The following is a 20,605-nucleotide window of genomic DNA, read 5'->3' as shown; positions in this document are numbered from 1 at the left end:
CTTAACAGGTATGATTTAGGTTTCTCATTATTGTGCTCTATCCTAATATTATATTCAAGTAACAGTACAATTGTTGGATACTCTACCCACCTCTGAACATATTTCACATCCTGCCATACTGTAGGACTGCACAACACAGAGCAATCAAAAACGAAAAAGCAATTTGAGTATGTGCAATTATTAAATCAATTAGCATTATTAATTATTTATTAATTGTTATTTATCTTTTCTTTCTAAATTTGTGCAGCCCTTTGCCTTCATACCACTGTCTCTGTCCCTTCTCCTGTCCACAGCTCCAGACCTCACACAGGGACAGTTCAGCCTGAGTCTCCCCTCTCTGTGGATGTGGTCTTCAGGCCCACTTGGCTCCACCTTAAAAACTCGGCTCCTTCTTAAAAACTCGGCTCCACCTTAAAAACTCAGCTCCACCTTAAAAACCTGGAGCTTGCTCAGAATTCGTCTTCAGAGCTGTCAGCCAGCAGCATGGCCTGGTCCTGTCCACTCACGCCCGGCTCACGAGGCTGCTACAGAGAAATAATCATGAAAAATCAAGGGAAAAACTGTCAATATTAACTGATACTTACTGTTTAAAAAATAAATGTTATATTACTTTTGTTTATGCTGACAGAAAAGATGCTGAACTTTGTGCCAGTTGTCATGTGGAGTAATTACAGAGACATGTTATGCTATTTTATGATCTGTTTTTTCACACATGTTTAACACACAAATCTTTCATTTTTAGGCTGTTTTTCTCTCAAAGTGAAAACACTCTGTTCCACCTTGATGGTGTTATGTGGTAGTACAAGAAGTGCTGCACTGTGTTTTTAAACTCCACACAACTTCATTAGATTCATTTGGATAATTTTGCTAATCTCTACTGAACTAAAGGTTAAAGGTAGCTTTTAACTTGAATGACTTCACTAGGTGGAACAGAGCATTTTGAGCTTTGGAGATAAAAGACAAACTAATAATCTGTAATATATAATATGCTTCGTATGTCTCAGGGACTGCAGAAAATTAGCTCAGAGAGCTATAGTCTGGTACAAAGCATTTCTTTGAAGTTTATTTGATTAATGCTCCTGTGGTACCTGTAAAATTAAAACTAAATAAACTAAACCATATAAAAGATTTCTCAGACATGTGTGAATAAAACAAAGCAAAACTCCAGGCATGTTTTTGAGGAGGTAACAACATTTTAACACTTATCGCTTAACGCTTATAGCTCACAAAAGTCAATTTTTGCTTAATATAGGGCTTTTAATTCTATATCTGGGTAATTCTGACCAATATCCTTGCTCAAGATCTGGAGAAGGGTTCACTGCTCATAAAGATAATACTGAAGTATGGGTCAATTTCAAATAGCAATCTATACAGTATATCTGTCTAAACATAATATTAGGGCTGTTCCTGACCTCTGGCTGTCTGGCCTTCCGTCGCTGGTGTTTGAAGCTGTTGCGTCTCTTGCGGTGTATCGTCCTGATGCTGTAGAGGGCGCCCACGAGCAGCAGAGCACCTGAGATCCCTATTCCGACAGGAGCCAGCATCCCCGAAACATAACCAGCCTGAAACAATATATGTATAGAGTACAGTATATATACAATATAAATACAGTCAATGGTAACAACACACAGGGCCAGGGAGGTTAATGCTAGAATTTATGTAGTACCAAAAGCACATTTAAACACACAGGAAAGAGGGATTAGCTAGATTAAATAAAGAAAAAAATTATATAGATCAGTCCAATGCCTTCATGTGGAACACTGCAAATAAAGCAGTGCAGTTTTCATGGAAACAAGCTTTTAAAGCCAAGCATGTAATTGTTTTGCGTCCTTACTCTGAGTGGGTCTGCATCTCCACAAACCAGCCTGTATGATGACCTTCATCTGGTTGTCATCATGGAAATATTGCTCCTTTTACTATAATATTCCACAGTATGACATAACAATGTATTTATCTTCATGGAGAATTCCAAAGTATGATTTTTAACTTTCCTTTTCCATGAACTCACCACCTCCAGAAAGTTGCACATTGTTGCTTTAAATTAGACATAGTCAAATACAGTAAGTAAATCAATTGGGAATCTGTACTGCTGAAATCTGGATAATCACTCTCTCTGTGGGACAGTAGGGGGCAGTCTTACCTTCTCTCTAATCAGCTCTACCCAGCTTCGCACTAGAAAACAACAACAGAGAATAAGCTTTCCCCATTAACGTTCATTTTTTGCCTTAGTTTCAGTACATCTATGCCGTACATACTTAGTCCTTGGTTGCGTTGGACCCACACAGGGGGAGGAGGGATGAGGCTGTAGGGGGGAGGGGTGGAGGTGTCTGGGGCTTCGCTCATCTCCTCTTCACTCTCCTCCACCGACTCCTCTGAGTTCTCCTCGTCTTCATCCCGATCCTCTGCTCAAATAATAAACAGAATCAATACAGGCTGGGAAACTATATATGACTGTAGAGCTCTAATCAAATGTTTTTGTAAACATTTGTAAATGTGCACTGTGTAACTTTTCTAGGCACCTTCTTGTCTCCATGACGATGTTACTGCTTTGCCAGGAATGTTCTGCAATACAACATTAAAGGTCCTATATTATGCTAAATTGACTTGTGAGCTTTAAGTCATGTTAGAATGCTGTTACCTCCTCAAAAAAATACCTGGAGTTGTGTTTTGTTTCATTCACACATGTTTGACTAACCCTTTTTTATTAGTCTGTCTACACTTCCAAAGCTCAAAATGCACTGTTCCACTTTGTGATGTCATGTAGTGGTAGTTCAACATCTATCTTTTACCTTTTGTTTAGTAGAGACTAGAAATTCAAGAGCTGAAATCATCCAAATCATTCTAGTGAAGGTGTCTGGAGTTTAAAAACACAGTGGAGCACCTCCTGTATTACTGCATGATATCACAAGGTGGAACTGAGTGTTTTCTGCCTGAGAGAAAAACTCAGCCTAAATAAGCAGTGTTTGTGTAATAAACATGTGTGAATGAAACAAAACACAACTTCACAACTGAGGAAACTGACCTAGCGAGTATTTAGTCTTACTGTGAGCCGTGTTCTCACCTCTCCACAGATCAGACCTGTAATTGACCTGATGGTGTCACCTACTTGTCTCCATGTGACAATAGTTAATGCCTTACTGTGGAACATTCAAGGCAAAGCACCTGAAGAGAGGTGAACCAGATCGCAATAAGAATGTATTTTTTCATGGATAATTCCAGGGAAACATTTCATGGAGACAAGCAGGTTTATCACCTGCTTGTCACCCTGCACCACAAAAGTTACACAGTGCACCTTGAAGTTTAGCTCATTATTCAGTTGTCAAGAACATCAAGCAAAAATATATATATGTACAAAGATATATATACTTGCATTTTAATGGAAAAGGAATTGTCTTATTGTGTAGAGCAGAAATATTCTCAAGGATAATACAAACAAAATCTGCTCAAAAATGCATTGTTCAAATTAAATTAAAATTCCTAGTGATTTTATTTTATTAAGTATCCCTACCATCAGACTCCATCTCGTCAAACCCAGGTCTGGATTTGGGGTGATGCTGATGATGCGTTGTCATGGTGGCTGTCGTCATGGTGGCTGTTGTCATGGTCACCGTTGTCGTGGGACGCTGCAGTGATGAGAGGGAGGGGCGGGCGCTTTGTGAGTTCTCCTCCAGGTTTGATGTCCTCACGGCACCTGTTCAAAACATCGCATCACAGAGATATTGAGATAAAGGAGATTCTAAGGACACTGCTAAGCTCATGTTGTAACAGACTCTTTGTGCTTTTTAATGAAATTTAAAGCAACATTACGCAAAACTGACTCTTGTGAGCTTTAAGCCATGTTAGAATACTGTTACCTCCTCAAAAATATACCTGGAGTTGTGTTTTGTTTCTTTCACACAGGTTTGAGTAACCCTTTATTATCTCTTATTAGTGGCTCTGACCAAAACTTACTGTTGTAATGAGACCCCTGGACCAAGACTGTTGTCCAAAGGCAAGACACTTTACCCACTTGGCCAAGTTATGAATCCAGTGCATGAGTGATTGGTTCATAATTGGAGAGGCCATCAACAGAGATTGTGATAATCACGTCTGTGCACTGTAATAAGTAATAAGTATTCATTAGATTTCACAGAGGGGGCAGATGTTTGGTCTATATGTGGTTAACTTTACAATGGAAACAAGATTTAATAATTTTGTACATGAACTGCCAACAGTTTTCACATGTATTTAATCACATTTGACTCCTCTAATTATTCACAGTAGAGCTGGTAGTGTGTGTTTTTTACCTGTCCAGACCTCATCCTCTCCAGCCTCAGAACCCGCCCCTTGAGAAGTATCGGACGATCTAATTGGCTCTTCTAGCTCAGTACCAGACGTCTGTCCTGGTGAGGTCCAATCAGGGAGTAGCGGAGGCGGGGCTTCGCTGTCTGTTTCCACTGTGTCAGGGCCTGGCCTGAGTCGGTCAGACAGCGCCCCCTCTGGTGAGACGTCTTCGAGCGGTTCAAAGATCAGGGGAAGAGATTCAGATGACATGGTGCTCTCTGTGGCATCGTCCTGGGGCAGTGGGCCCATCGTGTCTGCTGGAGGTATAGAATACCTGGATTAGATCTGGCTTAGTTCTGGTTTATTCCTGGTTTAAACCTGGTTTAGATCTGGCTTAGTTCTGGTTTATTCCTGGTTTAAACCTGGTTTAGATCTGGCTTAGTTCTGGTTTATTCCTGGTTTAAACCTGGTTTAGATCTGGCTTAGTTCTGGTTTATTCCTGGTTTAAACCTGGTTTAGATCTGGCTTAGTTCTGGTTTATTCCTGGTTTAAACCTAGTTTAGTTCTGGTTTAGACCCGGTTCGATCCTTGTTTAGACCAGGTTTAAACCTCCTTCTTAAATCATATTATACAATTCTAATTTAGCGCAATGCATTTAAAAAAATCTGTCCTATGGTGGCTCTGGCTGCCCACTGTCATTGTGTCCTTTGGCAAGATACTTCACTCACCTTGGCTGGTGTGGAAGTGATGTGTGTGAGTGATTGGAGCTGGGCATGCTGATGGTGCAGATTGGGTACTGTAGTATATAGTTTACCATCAGCAAGAATGGAATAAATAAATTCTTATTTATTTCTTACTGTATTTATTTCTAATGGGAAAGCACAGCATTAATGAACATTTAAAATGTAAATATGTAAAGATTATAGAGAACATGGCTAATTTCATTGTTAATACATAAATCATCTTTGAGTGTCCCTAAGAAACACAACATAAATCAAATGCATAACTATACACACTACCCCCCTTAGACACAGTGCCTATATATTTGCACAGGCCTTTACTTCTCTGCTGTGTCACTGAATATTCCCCTTTTGCATTATTTGCAGCAGTGGGAGTCCTGGTTTCATTCCTATTCCCCACAGGTTTTCCCAGAGCAAAGCCAGAGCTGCAGTCCCTCCATCTCCAAGCAGCCAACAGAAATAGAAGGTAATTAGACTGTCACCATTCACACTGTGTTCAAAGTGGAGCGTGGAGAAAGTCATTTACAAAAAAAAAAAAAAAAAAAAAAACCTTCTCTCCTACGAGACCTGACTGACTGGTTTCATATAAACTTCAGTGCTGCTGGGGAAACCTGTCAGGAGCTGTGGGCGACTGCAGTGAAGCGAAAGGGACCCTTCTCTTTCTCTACTGTTCACTTTATTTATTAGCTAAGTTTATAATTTTTAAAAATTTCTAGTGGAGGGTCCATCACCTGCTTGTTACTATGGAGATGGTATTGCTTTGGGATATTCTACAGTATGACATTAAACTTTTTTTTTCTGGACAATCAGGGTGGCCACCTGTGCCTCTTTCGGTTTTCCTGCACAGTATTTAAACTGTGTAACATTTCTAGTGGAGGGCCGTTACCTACTTGTCTCCATGTTGTCTAGAATGTTCCACATTAGATGAATATGCTCAACGTCATATCATGGAACATTCCATGCAACGCAATAACATCACCATGGAGATAAGTAGGTAGCAGACTCTTCACCAGAAAAGTTGTGTAGTGCATCTTTAAGAAGCAGAGGAGCTCATTGGTCACTATTATTTTGAATTGAATGTCATTTCTCTCATCTCGTATTAATTTTATTTGAGTTCAGTGCTTGATTCTGAAATCACAATGTTTTTCAGTGTCATATTTCTGTGGTACTTTTTCCTTTCTTTTTCAGTTATATTTATTTTGATACAGACAGAGCATGTGTGTCTCTGATTGGCTAATACACCTGTCAATCACACCCAACTGAACCCATTTAGATTCACCAGTGACCAGACTCACATTTTCGTGTTGCAGAAGTCAATGTTCTGCATTACTGGCAAACTATTGACAATACTAGACCCTTCACTCACCTCCACTGGGCCGAGCCGCCTCTGTCCACAGACTCTCCACTCCGTCCTCTTTGGGCAGGGGGCCTATGGCGGGCAACAGGAGGGGGTCTTGCATCGTCGTCATGGTAACTCCTTCTGTCGACATTTGGGGGCTGATGAACTGTTTCGGGACCTCTTCACTATCCAGAGGTGAGAGCCAACTTTCCGAAGAGTCCTCCTCACCAACATTTTCACTTTCAGTTGGTATTGTAGCAGCTAAGCTAACATCCTGCCCATTTGGTGCCTGTGTGTTTGGAATTTGTCTTGGAGTTTTGACTTCTTTCTTCTTATTCCATTTTCCATCATGGGTCACAGTTTCTATCTCATCCAGTTCAGTGTGTTCTGCAAAAAAGGTAGGATTTAAAATTTCTTCAACTGAATTCAGAATCTTGATTTGAATGGTTTTAAATAAGACCTACTCTGTTGTGTCTAGTTTATATTTATAACAGATTATGTCACACATGGATGATTACTTTATAGTTTGGACATTTTAATTCGCAATATTAATTTAAGACATTAGAAAACTGTAGTGCGTAATGGGAGTTGATGTCTCAGTGCAACTCACCTAGTCCAGGCCTGGTGGAGTCTATATTTAGTGTGGATGCAGCAGTAGTCACTAAATCACTGTCTTGCGTGGGGGTAAGGCTGGAGAGGTAGACCGGAGTACCACTGACACACAAGAAGGGGGCGCTAATGAGGATGAGGCGGAGGAGTATCCAGGCAGTCTCCATCTCTGCCTCTCAGAGCAAACTGCAACAAGAAACAAAGCGGAGGACACATATAAAAGATTATCTACACTACAGTTGAGTTGAATTCATATTTTGATTTAAAGGATACGATTTACTTATGGTAAATAGTGGTCACATTTTTATATAGCACTTTTCCACCTTCAAGGCGCTCAGAGCGCTTTACAACAAGGAACCACTCAATCATACACACACACATTCATACACCAATGTATGCAGGATTAAGTGTCTTGCCCAATGACACAACAACAGCATTCATCTGTGGGAGCTGGAATCATCCTACCAATCTATGGGTCAGTGGAGGTCAAGAGTGGGATTCAAACCGCCAGCCTTTGGATCAGTGGACAAACGCTCTACCAATTGAGCTACTGCCGCCCCATATCTGCCCCCTTATCCTGAAATGTTCCACAGTATAGCATAAACAATATCTGTTTCTCCATGGGGACAAGCAGATGGCCCACCAGGTCAAGTTAAAGGTCAAATCTGTGTAGAGGTGACCCCGCTTATAATAAGTATGCATGTGTTAAAACATGGGTGTCAAACTCATTTTGGTCCCGGGGCCGTATCCAACCTACTTTGATCCCAAAGGGGCCGGATCAGAAAACTCATGTCATATAAACCCCAAAAATAACAATAACTTCAAATATTTGTGCAGAGAAACGAAAATCTATTACAGAAATCTTTTTTAATTGATGAACTCTTTCTTATTATAATATTATAATATTATGATATTATGAACAACCTGAAACTTGAAGAAAAATTCAATTTCAACACAATGTTTTAACAATACTTGTATGCAAACAGGAATAAGTCAATTTTTCTTGGAAAATCCTGCACTCAGCGTCCACTTTTCTCATTTTTGACATTTTGCTGATGGTATTTTTCTGTAGGTTTGATGCCATAAAGTGGAACATTCTTTAAAAAGTAAAAACATCTCCATGCAGACAAGCGGCTTACAGACCTCCCATTATAACATATTATTACATATTGCACTGCACCCATAAGTAATTATTTTATTAAGTCTATAGTATAGGCTCCAATAGTTTAATTAATACACAGAAACCCCTTAACATATTAACACAGTTGAAATGTCTTGCATAAACTGAACCACCAACCTTCTGCGTAGTGGGCGGGTGAGTGATGGGTGTCTTATCTTGACTTGTTTGAAAATGTAGATCTGAATGCTATTTTTGGCTTACTATTTCATTACAGACAAAATAATGTGTTGGTGGTTAAAAAAAAAGCACTGTAATTTTATCCTATCTATAAACCATTTGTAGTAACAGTCAAATTTTCAATAAGAAATAGCCATAGTCAATGAATTCATATAAAATAGTCAACCAGTAGATATCCTATAGTATTTATCATGCATATTTCTTAAGGGCTCCATATTATGCTATTTTCTTATCTATGCTATGTTGTTTCCTCATCAAACATATATAAAGAGTTGTGTTTTGTTTCATTTGACACACAAACCCTGTATATTTAGCTGAGTTCTTCTCTCAAACAGAAAACACTACACACCACACAATATCAAGTGGTAACACAGGAAGAGCTCCACTGTGTTTTTAACTCAATATACCTTCACTAGAATCATTTAGATCATTTCAGCTGTGGAAATGTCAATCTCTGCTGAACTAAAAATAAAAAGTAGCCGCTGAAAACTTGAAAACTACCGGTTCAGGATAAAGTGGAACAGAGCATTTTGAGCTTGTGTGAATGAATCAACAAACAACTCCAGATATGTTTTAGACAAGCTAACAACATTAAAGCTCACAAGAGTCAATTTTGCCTAATATAGGACCTTTAATAAGAAGAAATAGTAATAGTACATGAACGCATACAAAGTAGTCAACCAGTCCCTATTACAGTATTAATTCCATGGAGTTTTTTATAGTGCATATTTCTTCAGTTCGTGGTAATATGGGGAAAAGTAGCCTATGTTTTGCACAGCCATCCTAGCCAGCACCCCTGCACACTCCAACTAAAAATAACAGCCCCATCCATCTCCCTGAGTCTCTATCCTCCCTGCGTGAATCCTGGGAGTAAAATGCATGGCACAAACTGGTGAACACGTGATCAGCTATACGATGCTGAATTCAACAACAAAAACGTAGGTTATGTGCACAATTGTTGCTGTTTAACGCAATAAATAAGCTAGGAAGATTTGTCAAATACTATAACATACTATAAAAGGCTAATAAAAAGCATAAATCTTGCGGTGTACGCTACATCAGTGTTTTGCAATCCACTTTTACCGTGATCAAATTGAATTGCATTTCGACGCCTATGGCATTTTTGCACTGTAAACAAGTACACGCCACGTACTCCCTCTCCTGTCACGTCAAAATCTGTTAGTGAATCCGCGATATCAAAGTCATTATGCATTAAAAACAACTACGCTATATGGGATGGAGTGGCTCGAGTGGCTAAAAATAGACCTACCTTACGGACTGCATGATGGATTTTTGCTTTTGAAGAAGATGCAACGTGCGTATTTTGCAGTTCTTGGAGATAAACCCCCAGAAGAATCAAACAGGCGTTCCTATGCTGGAGACAGGCGCTGGTCCATGATGCCAGGAACATGCGAAGAGATGCCAAGAGACGCACAACACCGCTCTGCGCACCAGCCTGCCTCTGACGTGGGTTAAGGGAGAATGAAATAAAAATAAAAACAACATACAATAAAATAAAATAAAAATACCAGAGTAAAATGCTAAATGTCTGTTTAATGAATATGCCCCAGTTATTTTTGATTTATAATAATTACAGAGAGGCTATATTCCATTGCACAACATTTCAGAGCATTATTTCAGAGTGACAGTGCTCAACAGTTGGCTAATTTTGGGAAAGCTATATATAATCCAAGATAACACCAAGAACACTTTAAATCCATTTATCTTAATGATTGTATTTTTGGAAATGCCATAATTTGTGTGATATTATCTGCTCCTTGATTTATCTGACAGACTGACCTAACATTAAACATTGTTGTTCAGTTTTACCCAAACCAATTATAGTACAGTTATCCTTTGAAATGACTGTGGTACCTCATCCTTCTATAAGAAACCATATTAACATTTCCTAGATTCGTTTTAGACTCTTTATATTGGAATAGGTCAACTCTATGTATCTCTGATTTATTCTCTTTTGAGCATTAGTGCATGGCTCTCTTGTATTTTTTTAATAATTTTGTGATACTAAACCTGTGAGGATTTTGGTCTGCTACAGTTTTTACATGTGCTATATAAATACATGTGACTGAGTTAGTGATTCATATGTCAATTCATTATTTATGCAGCTATTTATTTTGGTACAGAAATTAGTGAATGCTATTAAGCTAAATGCCACAAAATAAGACCAAACAATTCCATACACCATAGAGATGTAAAACAACTCACCTTTATGTAACAGATAATACTCCCTACATCTATACAACAACTCACCCTTATGTAACAGATAATACTCCCTACAACTATACAACAACTCAGCCTTATGTAAAAGATAATACTCCCTACAACTATACAACAACTCACCCTTGTGTAACAGATGACCCTATGTCCTTTCAGTCGTCATATCATTGTTACACTATCTTCCTTATCACCTCTTAAATATGGCTGAGATTTTATTTTATTGTTTGTTTGTTTGTTTGTTTTTTGTTTTTTTTTTTTGACTTGTATATTTATATAATTATGCCTTATTTGACACCTGTTTCTTGCTATCTTTTTTGCGACTTATTTAGAATTTCTTATTACCATTTATATGTTTTACTCTTTATGATTATAATATGTATATTGTGATATGGGAGTTACTGTGTCCAAATAATTTCCCTTATGAATCAATAAAGTTTGTGTAATGTCTACTGTCATGTTGATGTAATGGTTTATTTTTGTTCAGGCACATCTTTGGACCGCCCCTGTCGCCCTCAAGGCACCAGCCCAACCTGACAGCAGCAGCACAATAATAATAATCAAATGTCCGGCGAAATCTGTAAATGATCGTCTTCATTTCAGTCTTTAATCGTAGTTTTAGAGGTTGTTAAAATGCCGCTGTTTGATGGCTTGGTCAGCGGAGGAGAGAAGACTGCAATCATCATAGATTTGGGAGCGGCGTATACAAAGTGAGTGTCTATCTTTAGCCTGTATGCTACGAACTATTGCAGGGCGTATTGGCTTTTCCCCCCCAAAATTAACCCCGACATTACACAGATTTAGTATATAACATGCTCAGTATTGTAATTAGCTATATAAAATAATGCAAGACAGTAAAATAAATGTATAATGTAGAGTAGCTGCTGCCCAAGCTAAAGTAGCATTAGCGAAAGCAAGCTAACATATTGTAATTCTCATTCATTTTAAATATGTTTCTGTTATTTGTCGTTGAAGGAAGAAAATGGTTAATGTTAGATCTTAAAGAAAGCAACGTTCAAAATACTTTATGTGATACTAAAGTGTTAAATTAAACATGTAGATTTTTATATTATTTTGTAAACTCTTAGTGAGTAGATACAGAGGCATTCATTGTACAATATTATCCAACCATGTTCTGGACCTTCAGGCACATCACATGAATCTGTGAAACTGTGATAATAAAAGTCTTTGTTAAACCACTTCTTCTGCAAAGTGAAACACACCCATTTTAATGATCAAAACAGTGAATATGTCAAATGTGTTGCATAAACAAGTTTCCGTTGTCTAAACAAGCAACAAAACTGTAGCGCTGTATCAAATTAATTTAGTAAAATAGACCAAAAAGTACTCTTGGCAATCTATCAATACAGCAGCCCACGATACTGATACTGTGTCATCACGTTAAACAATACAATATTCTGATATTTTAATATTTTTTCCCACCCCTAATGAAGAGTGCTTTGTTTGTGGATGTACAACAGAGTTGTTAATGTGTCATTTCAAATCAGATTCTTTGTACAATACTGTAATATTAATTCCATAAGCTGTATTTAGAACAACCTAGAAATTGTAACTTTGCTTAAGCGCATTCTTATAAGGTGGTTAGTGTAGATTTAATTATTTCTGTTGGATACACTGCATTTGACCCATACATACATACATATACATTGATGGTCCTGGGGTATTTTGTCTGGAGCAGTGGAACCCTTCTGCAGCTATTGAGCTCAGAGCCTTCTTGACTGTAACAAGCTGAAGGATTAGAGCATGATTTAGTCTAATGAGGGTTACTTAAAGGTGCACTGTGTAACTTTTCTGGTCGAGGGTCAAACACTTGCTTGTCTCTGTGGGGATGTGACTGTTTTGCCTGAAATGTCCAACAGGTATCAAACATTTAACTTCTTAGGTTCTTTTTAAAGACAATGCATTGTCTTTAAAAAGAACCTAAGAAGTTAAAGTATATAAGAAGACATAATGAACATCATTGGCTTAATAAGGTATCAAACATGTGTATATTGCATTATGCCATTACAGAACTTTTTATTGGTTAAAAATATCATGAAAAATCTCTCCATAGATCTGTATCTTGGCCTACTTTCATTTTTGCTTAACTTCATGGGGTTGATGAGTTTAATGCTTTACTGTGGAACATTCCAGGCAAAGCAATAACAGCTCCATGTAGACAAGCAGTTGGCCGACACTCCATGACAAAAGTTACACAGTGCACCTTTAAGCACCAAGAGGAAAAGAACACTAAGGAATTAAAATCAGGACCTGAGAGGCAAGGGTGCTTGATTGGACCTGTAAAATGTAATTATCCTCCGTTCCTCCCTCCATAGATGTGGCTTCGCCGGGGAAACGGGGCCCAGGTTCATAATTCCGAGCGAGATCCGGAGACCAGGACAGCAAGTAAGTGCTTTAGGGCCAAAAATATGTAATTGAATGAGCTTCAAATGTCCAAAATTTTAACAAAATTTTCTTTTTACAAACAGCCTGTCAAAGTGGTTCAGTACAACATCAACACAGAAGAGCTCTATGTCATTCTCAAAGAGTTTATCCACATACTTTACTTCAGGTACATATATCCTTACATTATATCAAACTCTTCATGTTTAAAATTTTTATTATTACGTCTATGATCTTTTGAAGTAACCCTTCTGTCTGTATTTGATGCAGACATCTTTTGGTGAATCCTCGCGACAGAAGAGTGGTCATCATCGAGTCCATCCTCTGCCCATCGCATTTCAGAGAGACACTCACCAAAGTTTTCTTCAAACAGTTTGAGGTAACGCTTCTGATCAACAAAACAATTACATTTTTAGTCATACTCATATTTTGTGTGTATAATATTTAAATATGTGTTTTTTTTCTTCTTAAGGTTCCTTCTATTCTGTTTGCCCCGAGTCACCTCATGGCTGTGATGACGTTAGGAATAAACTCTGCTCTAGTGATGGACTGTGGACACACAGAGACACTGGTGCTGCCTGTATCCTTATTCTGTCAAACGCAAAAATATAGTACCAATATTCTCCTCAGAAATAGACTAATATACTTTTTCTTTTTCGAAAGATAGTTATATTTTTATTTAAATTGCTAATTGTTATAGAAACAGTCCTAACTTCCCATTATTTAGAAACCTGTGGATGGGTCAGATATAGATTTCTGCTGAGTGTTTCATGGTGATTAGAGGAGCTACAGAAATAGTTTGCTATCATCAAGCATGTTTTTTGAATATTTTTTGTGAATAAATAAAACTTTAGGAACTATAACACTGAACATGTAATTACAATATAATCAATTAAAATGAAAGAATTCTGTACCTTAAGTGTGGCATCAGGTTTATGAATGCACTCCTATTCTTCCTGCTTGGGAGGCTTTACCATTGGGAGGAAAGGCTATTCACAAGTAAGAAGAGTTCACATTTTCTTTAGCATCAGACTTTAAAATCTTCATAAACGTATTGATTTGTAAATCATTTCTCATGTATGCCCTCTGTTATTATAGAGAGCTGGATGCCCTTTTGGTGGAGCAGTGCACAGTGGACACAGACACCAGCGCTGGGCAGACTGTAGCTGCTGCAATTGGTCAGTATTCAAAGCATAAGCAACTGTCATCATGAAAGAGAGATACTTTATCGATCCTGAGGGAAATTCAAGTTTTGCTGCCGCAAACTGTAGCAGTTTTGCTGCAACATTTCAACTGTGCAGGTTCAGTCTCCTTTGTGTCTCAGTCAAAGGTCTCAGTGCAGTTTAACAGGGGAACTGGTTAGAGAGTGTCATCAGATCTGTGTCACGGTAGTTTGAGGAGAGCAGGGGCCAAAAGTTTCCCCAGCATCACAGCAGCCTCCAGAGGGAGCCAGGTGAACACAACAGGAAAGACCTTGTTTTTACTCTGCTCTGGTGTTTTGGTTGGTGAGAAAATGGTTCATTTCCTCATGGGTTTCCTCTGGAAGGTCTTCTACCACATATGGTGTAAAAAGCCAATAGCATCTCAAATGTCCATAGCTAGCTCATTAGCTAGCCTCTTGCATGGTCTGCATGGATACGGGAAAAACAAACACACAATCCAACAGTCTCTTGTGTTCATTCCCTCACAGTATTACCTCTTCTACCACAACAGCTGCCATATATGGTGTAAAAAGCCTGTGGCATCTCAAATGTCCATAGCTTGCTCCTTTGCTAGCTAGCCTCTTGCACAGTCTCCATTGATATGGGAAACACAAACCCCTCTTCACAAAATCCGTCTGTTACTTGTGTTCTTTGAACTGCCCATGCCACACTTATTAGCTGGTTAAAATCTCAGGATATGAAATTAAAAATTTACCTCAAAAAACAAAATGATAGTATGTGAGCCAGATAGCCATAAAGGCAACCAACCACTCTGTTGTCTTTATTTGAAATTAATTTCAATATATATTCATTATAGACACTCATTATAGTGGAAATATTGTAATAATTTTTTCAACTGTTTATTAAATATCAATATTTTATCTTCCACAGGGACCATTCCAGAAGATATTGTAGAGGATATCAAAGGTAAGTTGTATACTGCAATAATGTTGAATATTACTGTAATAATATAATAGTATAGTAATGGTAAAATGGTAATAATTGTTCATTGTGAGTCAGTGTACATTTGTTTGGTGCATCCCCATGTTTTTTTGTTTGTTTTTTTTGTTCTTATTTAGTGAGGACATGCTTTGTCAGTGACCTGCAGAGGGGGCTCAAGATTCAAGACGCTAAATTTAATCCAGAAGCAGAGGTGAGTCGTAACAACATTTGCTTTTTGCTGCCACTGATGAGCTGGACAGAGTTGACAAAATTAAAATATTGATATTTATATTTGATTGTTCCTGTTTAGATTAAACTTTATTTAACCTGGTAAAATGTTTGATAACCAATTCTCATTTGCAAACATGACCTGGCAACACTAGACTGTCAGTGTTGATCAAACAGTACCTGTAATATAATTCACAAATGTATAGACACAGTACTCTGGATGTATTACAAACCTTTAAAATTTTCATTTGTTTTTATGAGTATAAGAAAATTGGTATATAGTTGATATTCTAATGCAACAATTTCTTTATTACATTTTATGACCTTCATCTTCTGACATGTGGTTGTAGTGAATTTTAACTGTCTTCTTTATCTGCAGCGGCCAGCTCCTCCCCCAGATGTAGACTTTCCTTTGGATGGAGAGAAAATTCTACACGTCAAAGGCTCCATCAGGTTTGCCTCTCTTATCCTATAATCATATTACACATTCTTCTCCCCCTAACGTTGTAATTATGAACTGAAGTTTTTAATTTGTATTTTGCCAGAGACTCACTTATGGAGATTCTGTTTGAACAAGACAATGAAGAGAAGAGTGTAGCAACATTAATACTAGACACACTTGTGAAGGTGATGTTTGTGGACATTTGTAATTTAAGAGTTACTGTAAAATATCTAATCTAATGATCCAATTATTTCATTTTCAGTGCCCCATTGACACTCGAAAAGTGCTCTCTGAAAACCTGGTGGTGATTGGAGGAACTGCCATGCTCCCTGGTTTTCTACACAGATTGTTGGCAGAAATACGCCTCCTGGTGGAGAAACCAAAGTACAGTGAGGTCCTGGCCAGCAAGAGCTTCCGCATCCACTCCCCACCGGCCAAAGCCAACTGCACAGCCTGGCTCGGAGGTCAGATTATTACTATTGCAGACCTTCATGCAGATCGTGACAAGTTGTTTGTTTGTTAAGAACTTTGTGGTGTGCAGAAAATTAAAAAGCTCCATCCATTCGCATGCTCTTCCTAATTTATTTTGACTTATTAATCAAAAAGTACCAAAAAACATTTATAGAAAAATATTTTGGACAAATTTATTCTAAGAAAAGTCTGTTTCATTTGTCTTCTCTTGTTACCCAAATATCTTACTTTCTATCAGTGTTTAAATTATATATATATATGTTGTCTATTTTCCAGGTGCCATATTTGGAGCTCTCCAGGACATTTTGGGCAGTCGTTCAGTGTCCAGAGATTATTATAACCAAACAGGGCGTATTCCAGATTGGTGCTGCCTGAGCTCACCTCCTCCCGAGTCCCTGTATGAGGCAGGAAAGACCCCTCCTCCACTCATGAAGAGGGCTTTTTCTACAGAGAAGTAACCACGGAAACATGTGTATTTTGTACAGTTAAATTATGATATGTTGTCAAACTATAAACAGTTTACATTAGTTAACGGGGGCACAATGTAACTTTTCTGGTGATAGGTCTGCTACTTGTTATCTAGTTTATCTAGCTCATGCTTTGCCTTTCCTGCAATGTTCCACACTATAGCATTAAATCTATTCATATTGTCATTTTTCTATTACACGTGTTTTATTGTGTAAAAAATAACTGAAAACATGCATTGTTAATGTAAGCGGGGTCGCCTCTCCACACATCTGACCTGTAATTTGGTCTGATGCCGGCACCTCCTTGTCTCCATGGAGATAGATAGTATTAATTGCATACTGTGGAACATTCTAGGCAAAACAGCTGGTGATCTCTTTCTGTCTCTACTCAAAAAGTTACAAAGTGCACCTTTAAAAAGTAATAATGCATTGGTCTAATAAAGTCATTGTTACTTTACATTACTCTACCCATAAGTTACTCTTATAGTCAGAGCTAATCAGGAGCTAACTGTTAATCATGTGGCTGCCAATCTTTCAGAAAACGTTTGAATATGACTGTTAACCTGCTTATTACTAGAATTAGCATCTAGTATAAAGGATGCTCCAGTCATTCCAGTTTTGAATTTACATACTTTGGAAATGCTTTTACAGTGTCAGATTACACCAGTTTAATGTATTTATTGTTTTGAAATTGCAGAGTAACATACAATTCGATATAATTTCTGTATGTATTATAATAGCTGCCTTTAAAACTGAAAACTTACCTGTAAACGCCATCAGTGTATTTTGCTGAGTAGGAATAAACGTTAAGCAATGAACAAAGGCTGGTTTGTGACATTTTTGGTTGTGAAAACTGCTAACTGCAAGTACATGCATCCTTAATTACATGAGAAAAAAATCTTGTATGCAACTAACAATGCCACTTACTGGTATCAGGGCACTGTTGTTCTTATACAAGAGGGCACTGTTGTTCTTATTTTTGCATGATAACCAAATCCTTGGATTAACTAGTATCAATCAATCTCACTGAAATAACTCTTAGAAAATGTGCAGATTGTTTCCCTGTCTGCATTTTATAAATTGAGATTACACTTGAAAATACTCTTAAAGTAAATAATCTTAATATGTAAAATGCACACATTGCACCTTTTAAAGTCACATTTCAGATCTTTTTTTTTTTTTTCATTTTTGTTAAGAGAATTTTTTTCATCTCAAACTAAACATAGACAGTTCGATACTACTGGATCTCAATTTTATTAAAATTTGATAAATTTGCCTTAAAGCAATATAACTGACCAAGGTAACAATAAAATTCTGGACACGTGACAAAATATCTGGATACAGTTAGGTCCATATGTGGGAGTAAAGTGATCTTATGTTTGTGCAGAGTAAGTGGACTTGATTATATAGGGGCAACATTACTACTGTATAACTGGTCATTATAACTACACCAAGACACGTGAGACCACACAGGGTTCACAACCTCCAGCATCTGTAATGAGTGGGTCAGGACTCTATGGAAACAGGAAATACAAGAGGTTTGTACATGAGAATTATGGTTAAAAATGCAATGTCCTGTCATGGTCAATATTTCTGTCTTGGTTTTTCATCCATCCATTTTCTTCTGCTTATCCAGGGCCGGGTCACGGGGCAGCAGTCTAAGCAGGGACTCCCAGACTTCCTTCACTCCAGACACGTCCTCCAGCTCCTCCAGGGGGACCACGAGGCATTCCCAGGCCAGCTCAGGGACATAGTCCCTCCAGCGTGTTCTGGGTCTTCCCCAGGGCCACGGGGAAGACCTTGGCCTTGGTTTTAAGGCAATAAAAAGTTACACTATATACTGCTACCTGCTTGATATTGCATTTCCTGGAATGTTCCACAGTATGGCATTACACTGGACGATCTGGTATTTATTGCTTAAAAGGAACCTTGAAAAACGGCATTTACACTGCAAGTGGGGTCACCCTTCCAACCTAAAACCGCTAAGGTAGAGATCTGGAGGTGGTTCCTGGGTACTGCATTCTACTGACAGGTTGCCCCGGAGACAATGTAGGATGGGTCAAATGCAGAAAACAAATTTTATATGAAGCAATATTAATTCAACCTGTGTCTGTATACATATTACACTATTTTCGGAAATATGTTATACCATTGCTTCTTCATCTGATACATATCTGGATTTGTTGTGTATCTGTTTTTGTCTCTGTTCCACCCATAGACTGTCTATGGTTCCATCATGTGGTAATACAGGAAATGCTCCACTGAGTTTTTAAACTTCATACACCTTCACTATAATCATTTGAATAATTTCAGACCCAGAATTGCCAGTCTCTACTAAACAAAAGGTCAAATGTAGCTGTTCACTTGGAAATTACCGCTTCATGACATCACAAGGTGGAACAGAGCATTTTGAGCATTGGAGATGTAGACAGACTAAGGTCACCAGACGTCCCTATTTACCTGAGACAAACCCAGTCTTGAGCCCTGTGTTCCTTGTCCCAGCAGATTTGTCCAAACCAATGATTTATCCCAGTTTTATACAAGAAATGTCCCAAGTGTCCCTATTTTTGACCAATCTGATCCCTACCAACAGTAAAGAGAGGCATACATTTGTTGAGCCAAACTACAGAAAAGCTGCTTAAAAATTATCAAAACACAAAGAAAATGTAACTATACTGACTCACATTTGTGCCAAGTGCAGAACAATTTTCCTTAATAATTACACATTAATTTCACAAATGTTATTACTACCAATCACCACAAACTGGGGATATCCCAGGTTTTTATTTTGAGTATCTGGTCACCCTAAGATAGACTAATAATAAAGTATTACTCAAACATGTGTGAAACAAAGCTTAACACTGGGTACGTTTTGTGGTAATACCATTCTAACGTGGTTTAAAGCTCTCAAGAGTCAATTTTGCGGAATACAGTCTCCTTTAATTTACTCTATTCACAATCAAATCAATTAAATAATAATTGACCAAGGTTTTCCATTGGTTCATATTGCATAAAACGTTTATTTGTCATATTACACCTGTATAATTCCACTTCTTCCCTTGAACTAATCCCTGAATTGCTGAATGAACAGACCATAAACCTCTTCGGTACGTGAGGACGCTTTGTTCAGAACGCGTAATGTTTACTACAAGCTTTAAGTCAATTGCTTAGCTTTAGTGCTGTGGGCTAACAACCCTACCCGTCTGTTATGTAATACATAGGAACATTGTGTTGTTATACCCCCACTCTCTCTGCTCCGTACGTACGTGGATTCCCATGCGGTTCCACGGTATAGCTCTTTACTGGAGTACCATGTGTAGGTTTAGTGTCGTAGTAGCGCGTACATGATGTCCTCAACTTGCCACACATTCAGCCGGAGTCACGTTTTGGAGCGCCTGGTTCCGTCAGCCAATCACGGTGCAGCTTTTGCATTGAGGGGGCGGGATCAGAAGGTGACGTGTGCCGCCTACTTCCATATAAGGGGAATAGAGTGAGTACGGTGAAGAACAGGGACACGCTAAAACCCAGGCATTTGGACCGGGTGGGTGTGTTTTTCCATGAAGCGACAAAATTCAAGTAGGAATGCGGGGAAATGGAATGTATTTAGTTTTTTAAGGATAAAAATAACATAATTAAAATAAGCAAAGCAAAAATAAAAAGTCATATATAGACTGCCGGTGGTAATTTGTTCTGGACATTGCAGTCAAAATAGCATCCTAATGTTCTTGTTAGATACATAAAATTTAAGTTTAAATACTTATTTATTTTGATTGCATATTTTTATATTCTCCTGTCATTCTTGAACTTTGCATTGTAACACAGGTTTGTATAAAAGTATCGTCCAATCCCAATAAGAAATGTAAATGTGTATACAATTAAATATATTATTGTATTTTAAGTGGTAACA

The 20,605-nt window shown here is 38.0% G+C and overlaps 1 protein-coding gene across 1 annotated transcript; it reads left to right on the top strand.

Annotated features, from left to right (window-relative positions):
• Window positions 1–11,026: 11,026 nt before the first annotated feature.
• Window positions 11,027–17,520, top strand: actr10 (actin related protein 10). The gene is made up of 13 exons (XM_020933721.2): window positions 11,027–11,253; window positions 12,880–12,949; window positions 13,033–13,115; window positions 13,217–13,325; window positions 13,419–13,526; window positions 13,878–13,945; window positions 14,045–14,124; window positions 15,040–15,075; window positions 15,228–15,301; window positions 15,698–15,771; window positions 15,864–15,945; window positions 16,023–16,224; window positions 16,508–17,520. Exons 1-13 carry the CDS (start codon window positions 11,177–11,179, stop codon window positions 16,687–16,689), a joined length of 1,245 nt encoding a protein of 414 aa, XP_020789380.1. The 5' UTR covers window positions 11,027–11,176; the 3' UTR covers window positions 16,690–17,520.
• The last annotated feature ends 3,085 nt before the right edge of the window (window positions 17,521–20,605 follow it).

Source organism: Boleophthalmus pectinirostris, unplaced genomic scaffold (genome assembly GCF_026225935.1).
Source record: "Boleophthalmus pectinirostris isolate CB_2022bp ecotype Guang Dong unplaced genomic scaffold, ASM2622593v1 HiC_scaffold_13, whole genome shotgun sequence".
In the NCBI taxonomy this organism is placed as follows: domain Eukaryota; kingdom Metazoa; phylum Chordata; class Actinopteri; order Gobiiformes; family Gobiidae; genus Boleophthalmus; species Boleophthalmus pectinirostris.
Note: the sequence above shows the minus strand (reverse complement) of the source record. Positions and strands in the feature narration are given on the sequence as shown.

Bases quoted from the DNA above. Each gene is read 5' to 3' on its own strand.
- actr10 (XM_020933721.2), top strand. From the start codon at position 11,177: ATGCCGCTGTTTGATGGCTTGGTCAGCGGAGGAGAGAAGACTGCAATC. The intron at 15,302-15,697 runs GTGAGTCGTAAC...CTTTATCTGCAG, and splicing joins AATTTAATCCAGAAGCAGAG to CGGCCAGCTCCTCCCCCAGA. The intron at 15,946-16,022 runs GTGATGTTTGTG...TTTCATTTTCAG, and splicing joins TACTAGACACACTTGTGAAG to TGCCCCATTGACACTCGAAA.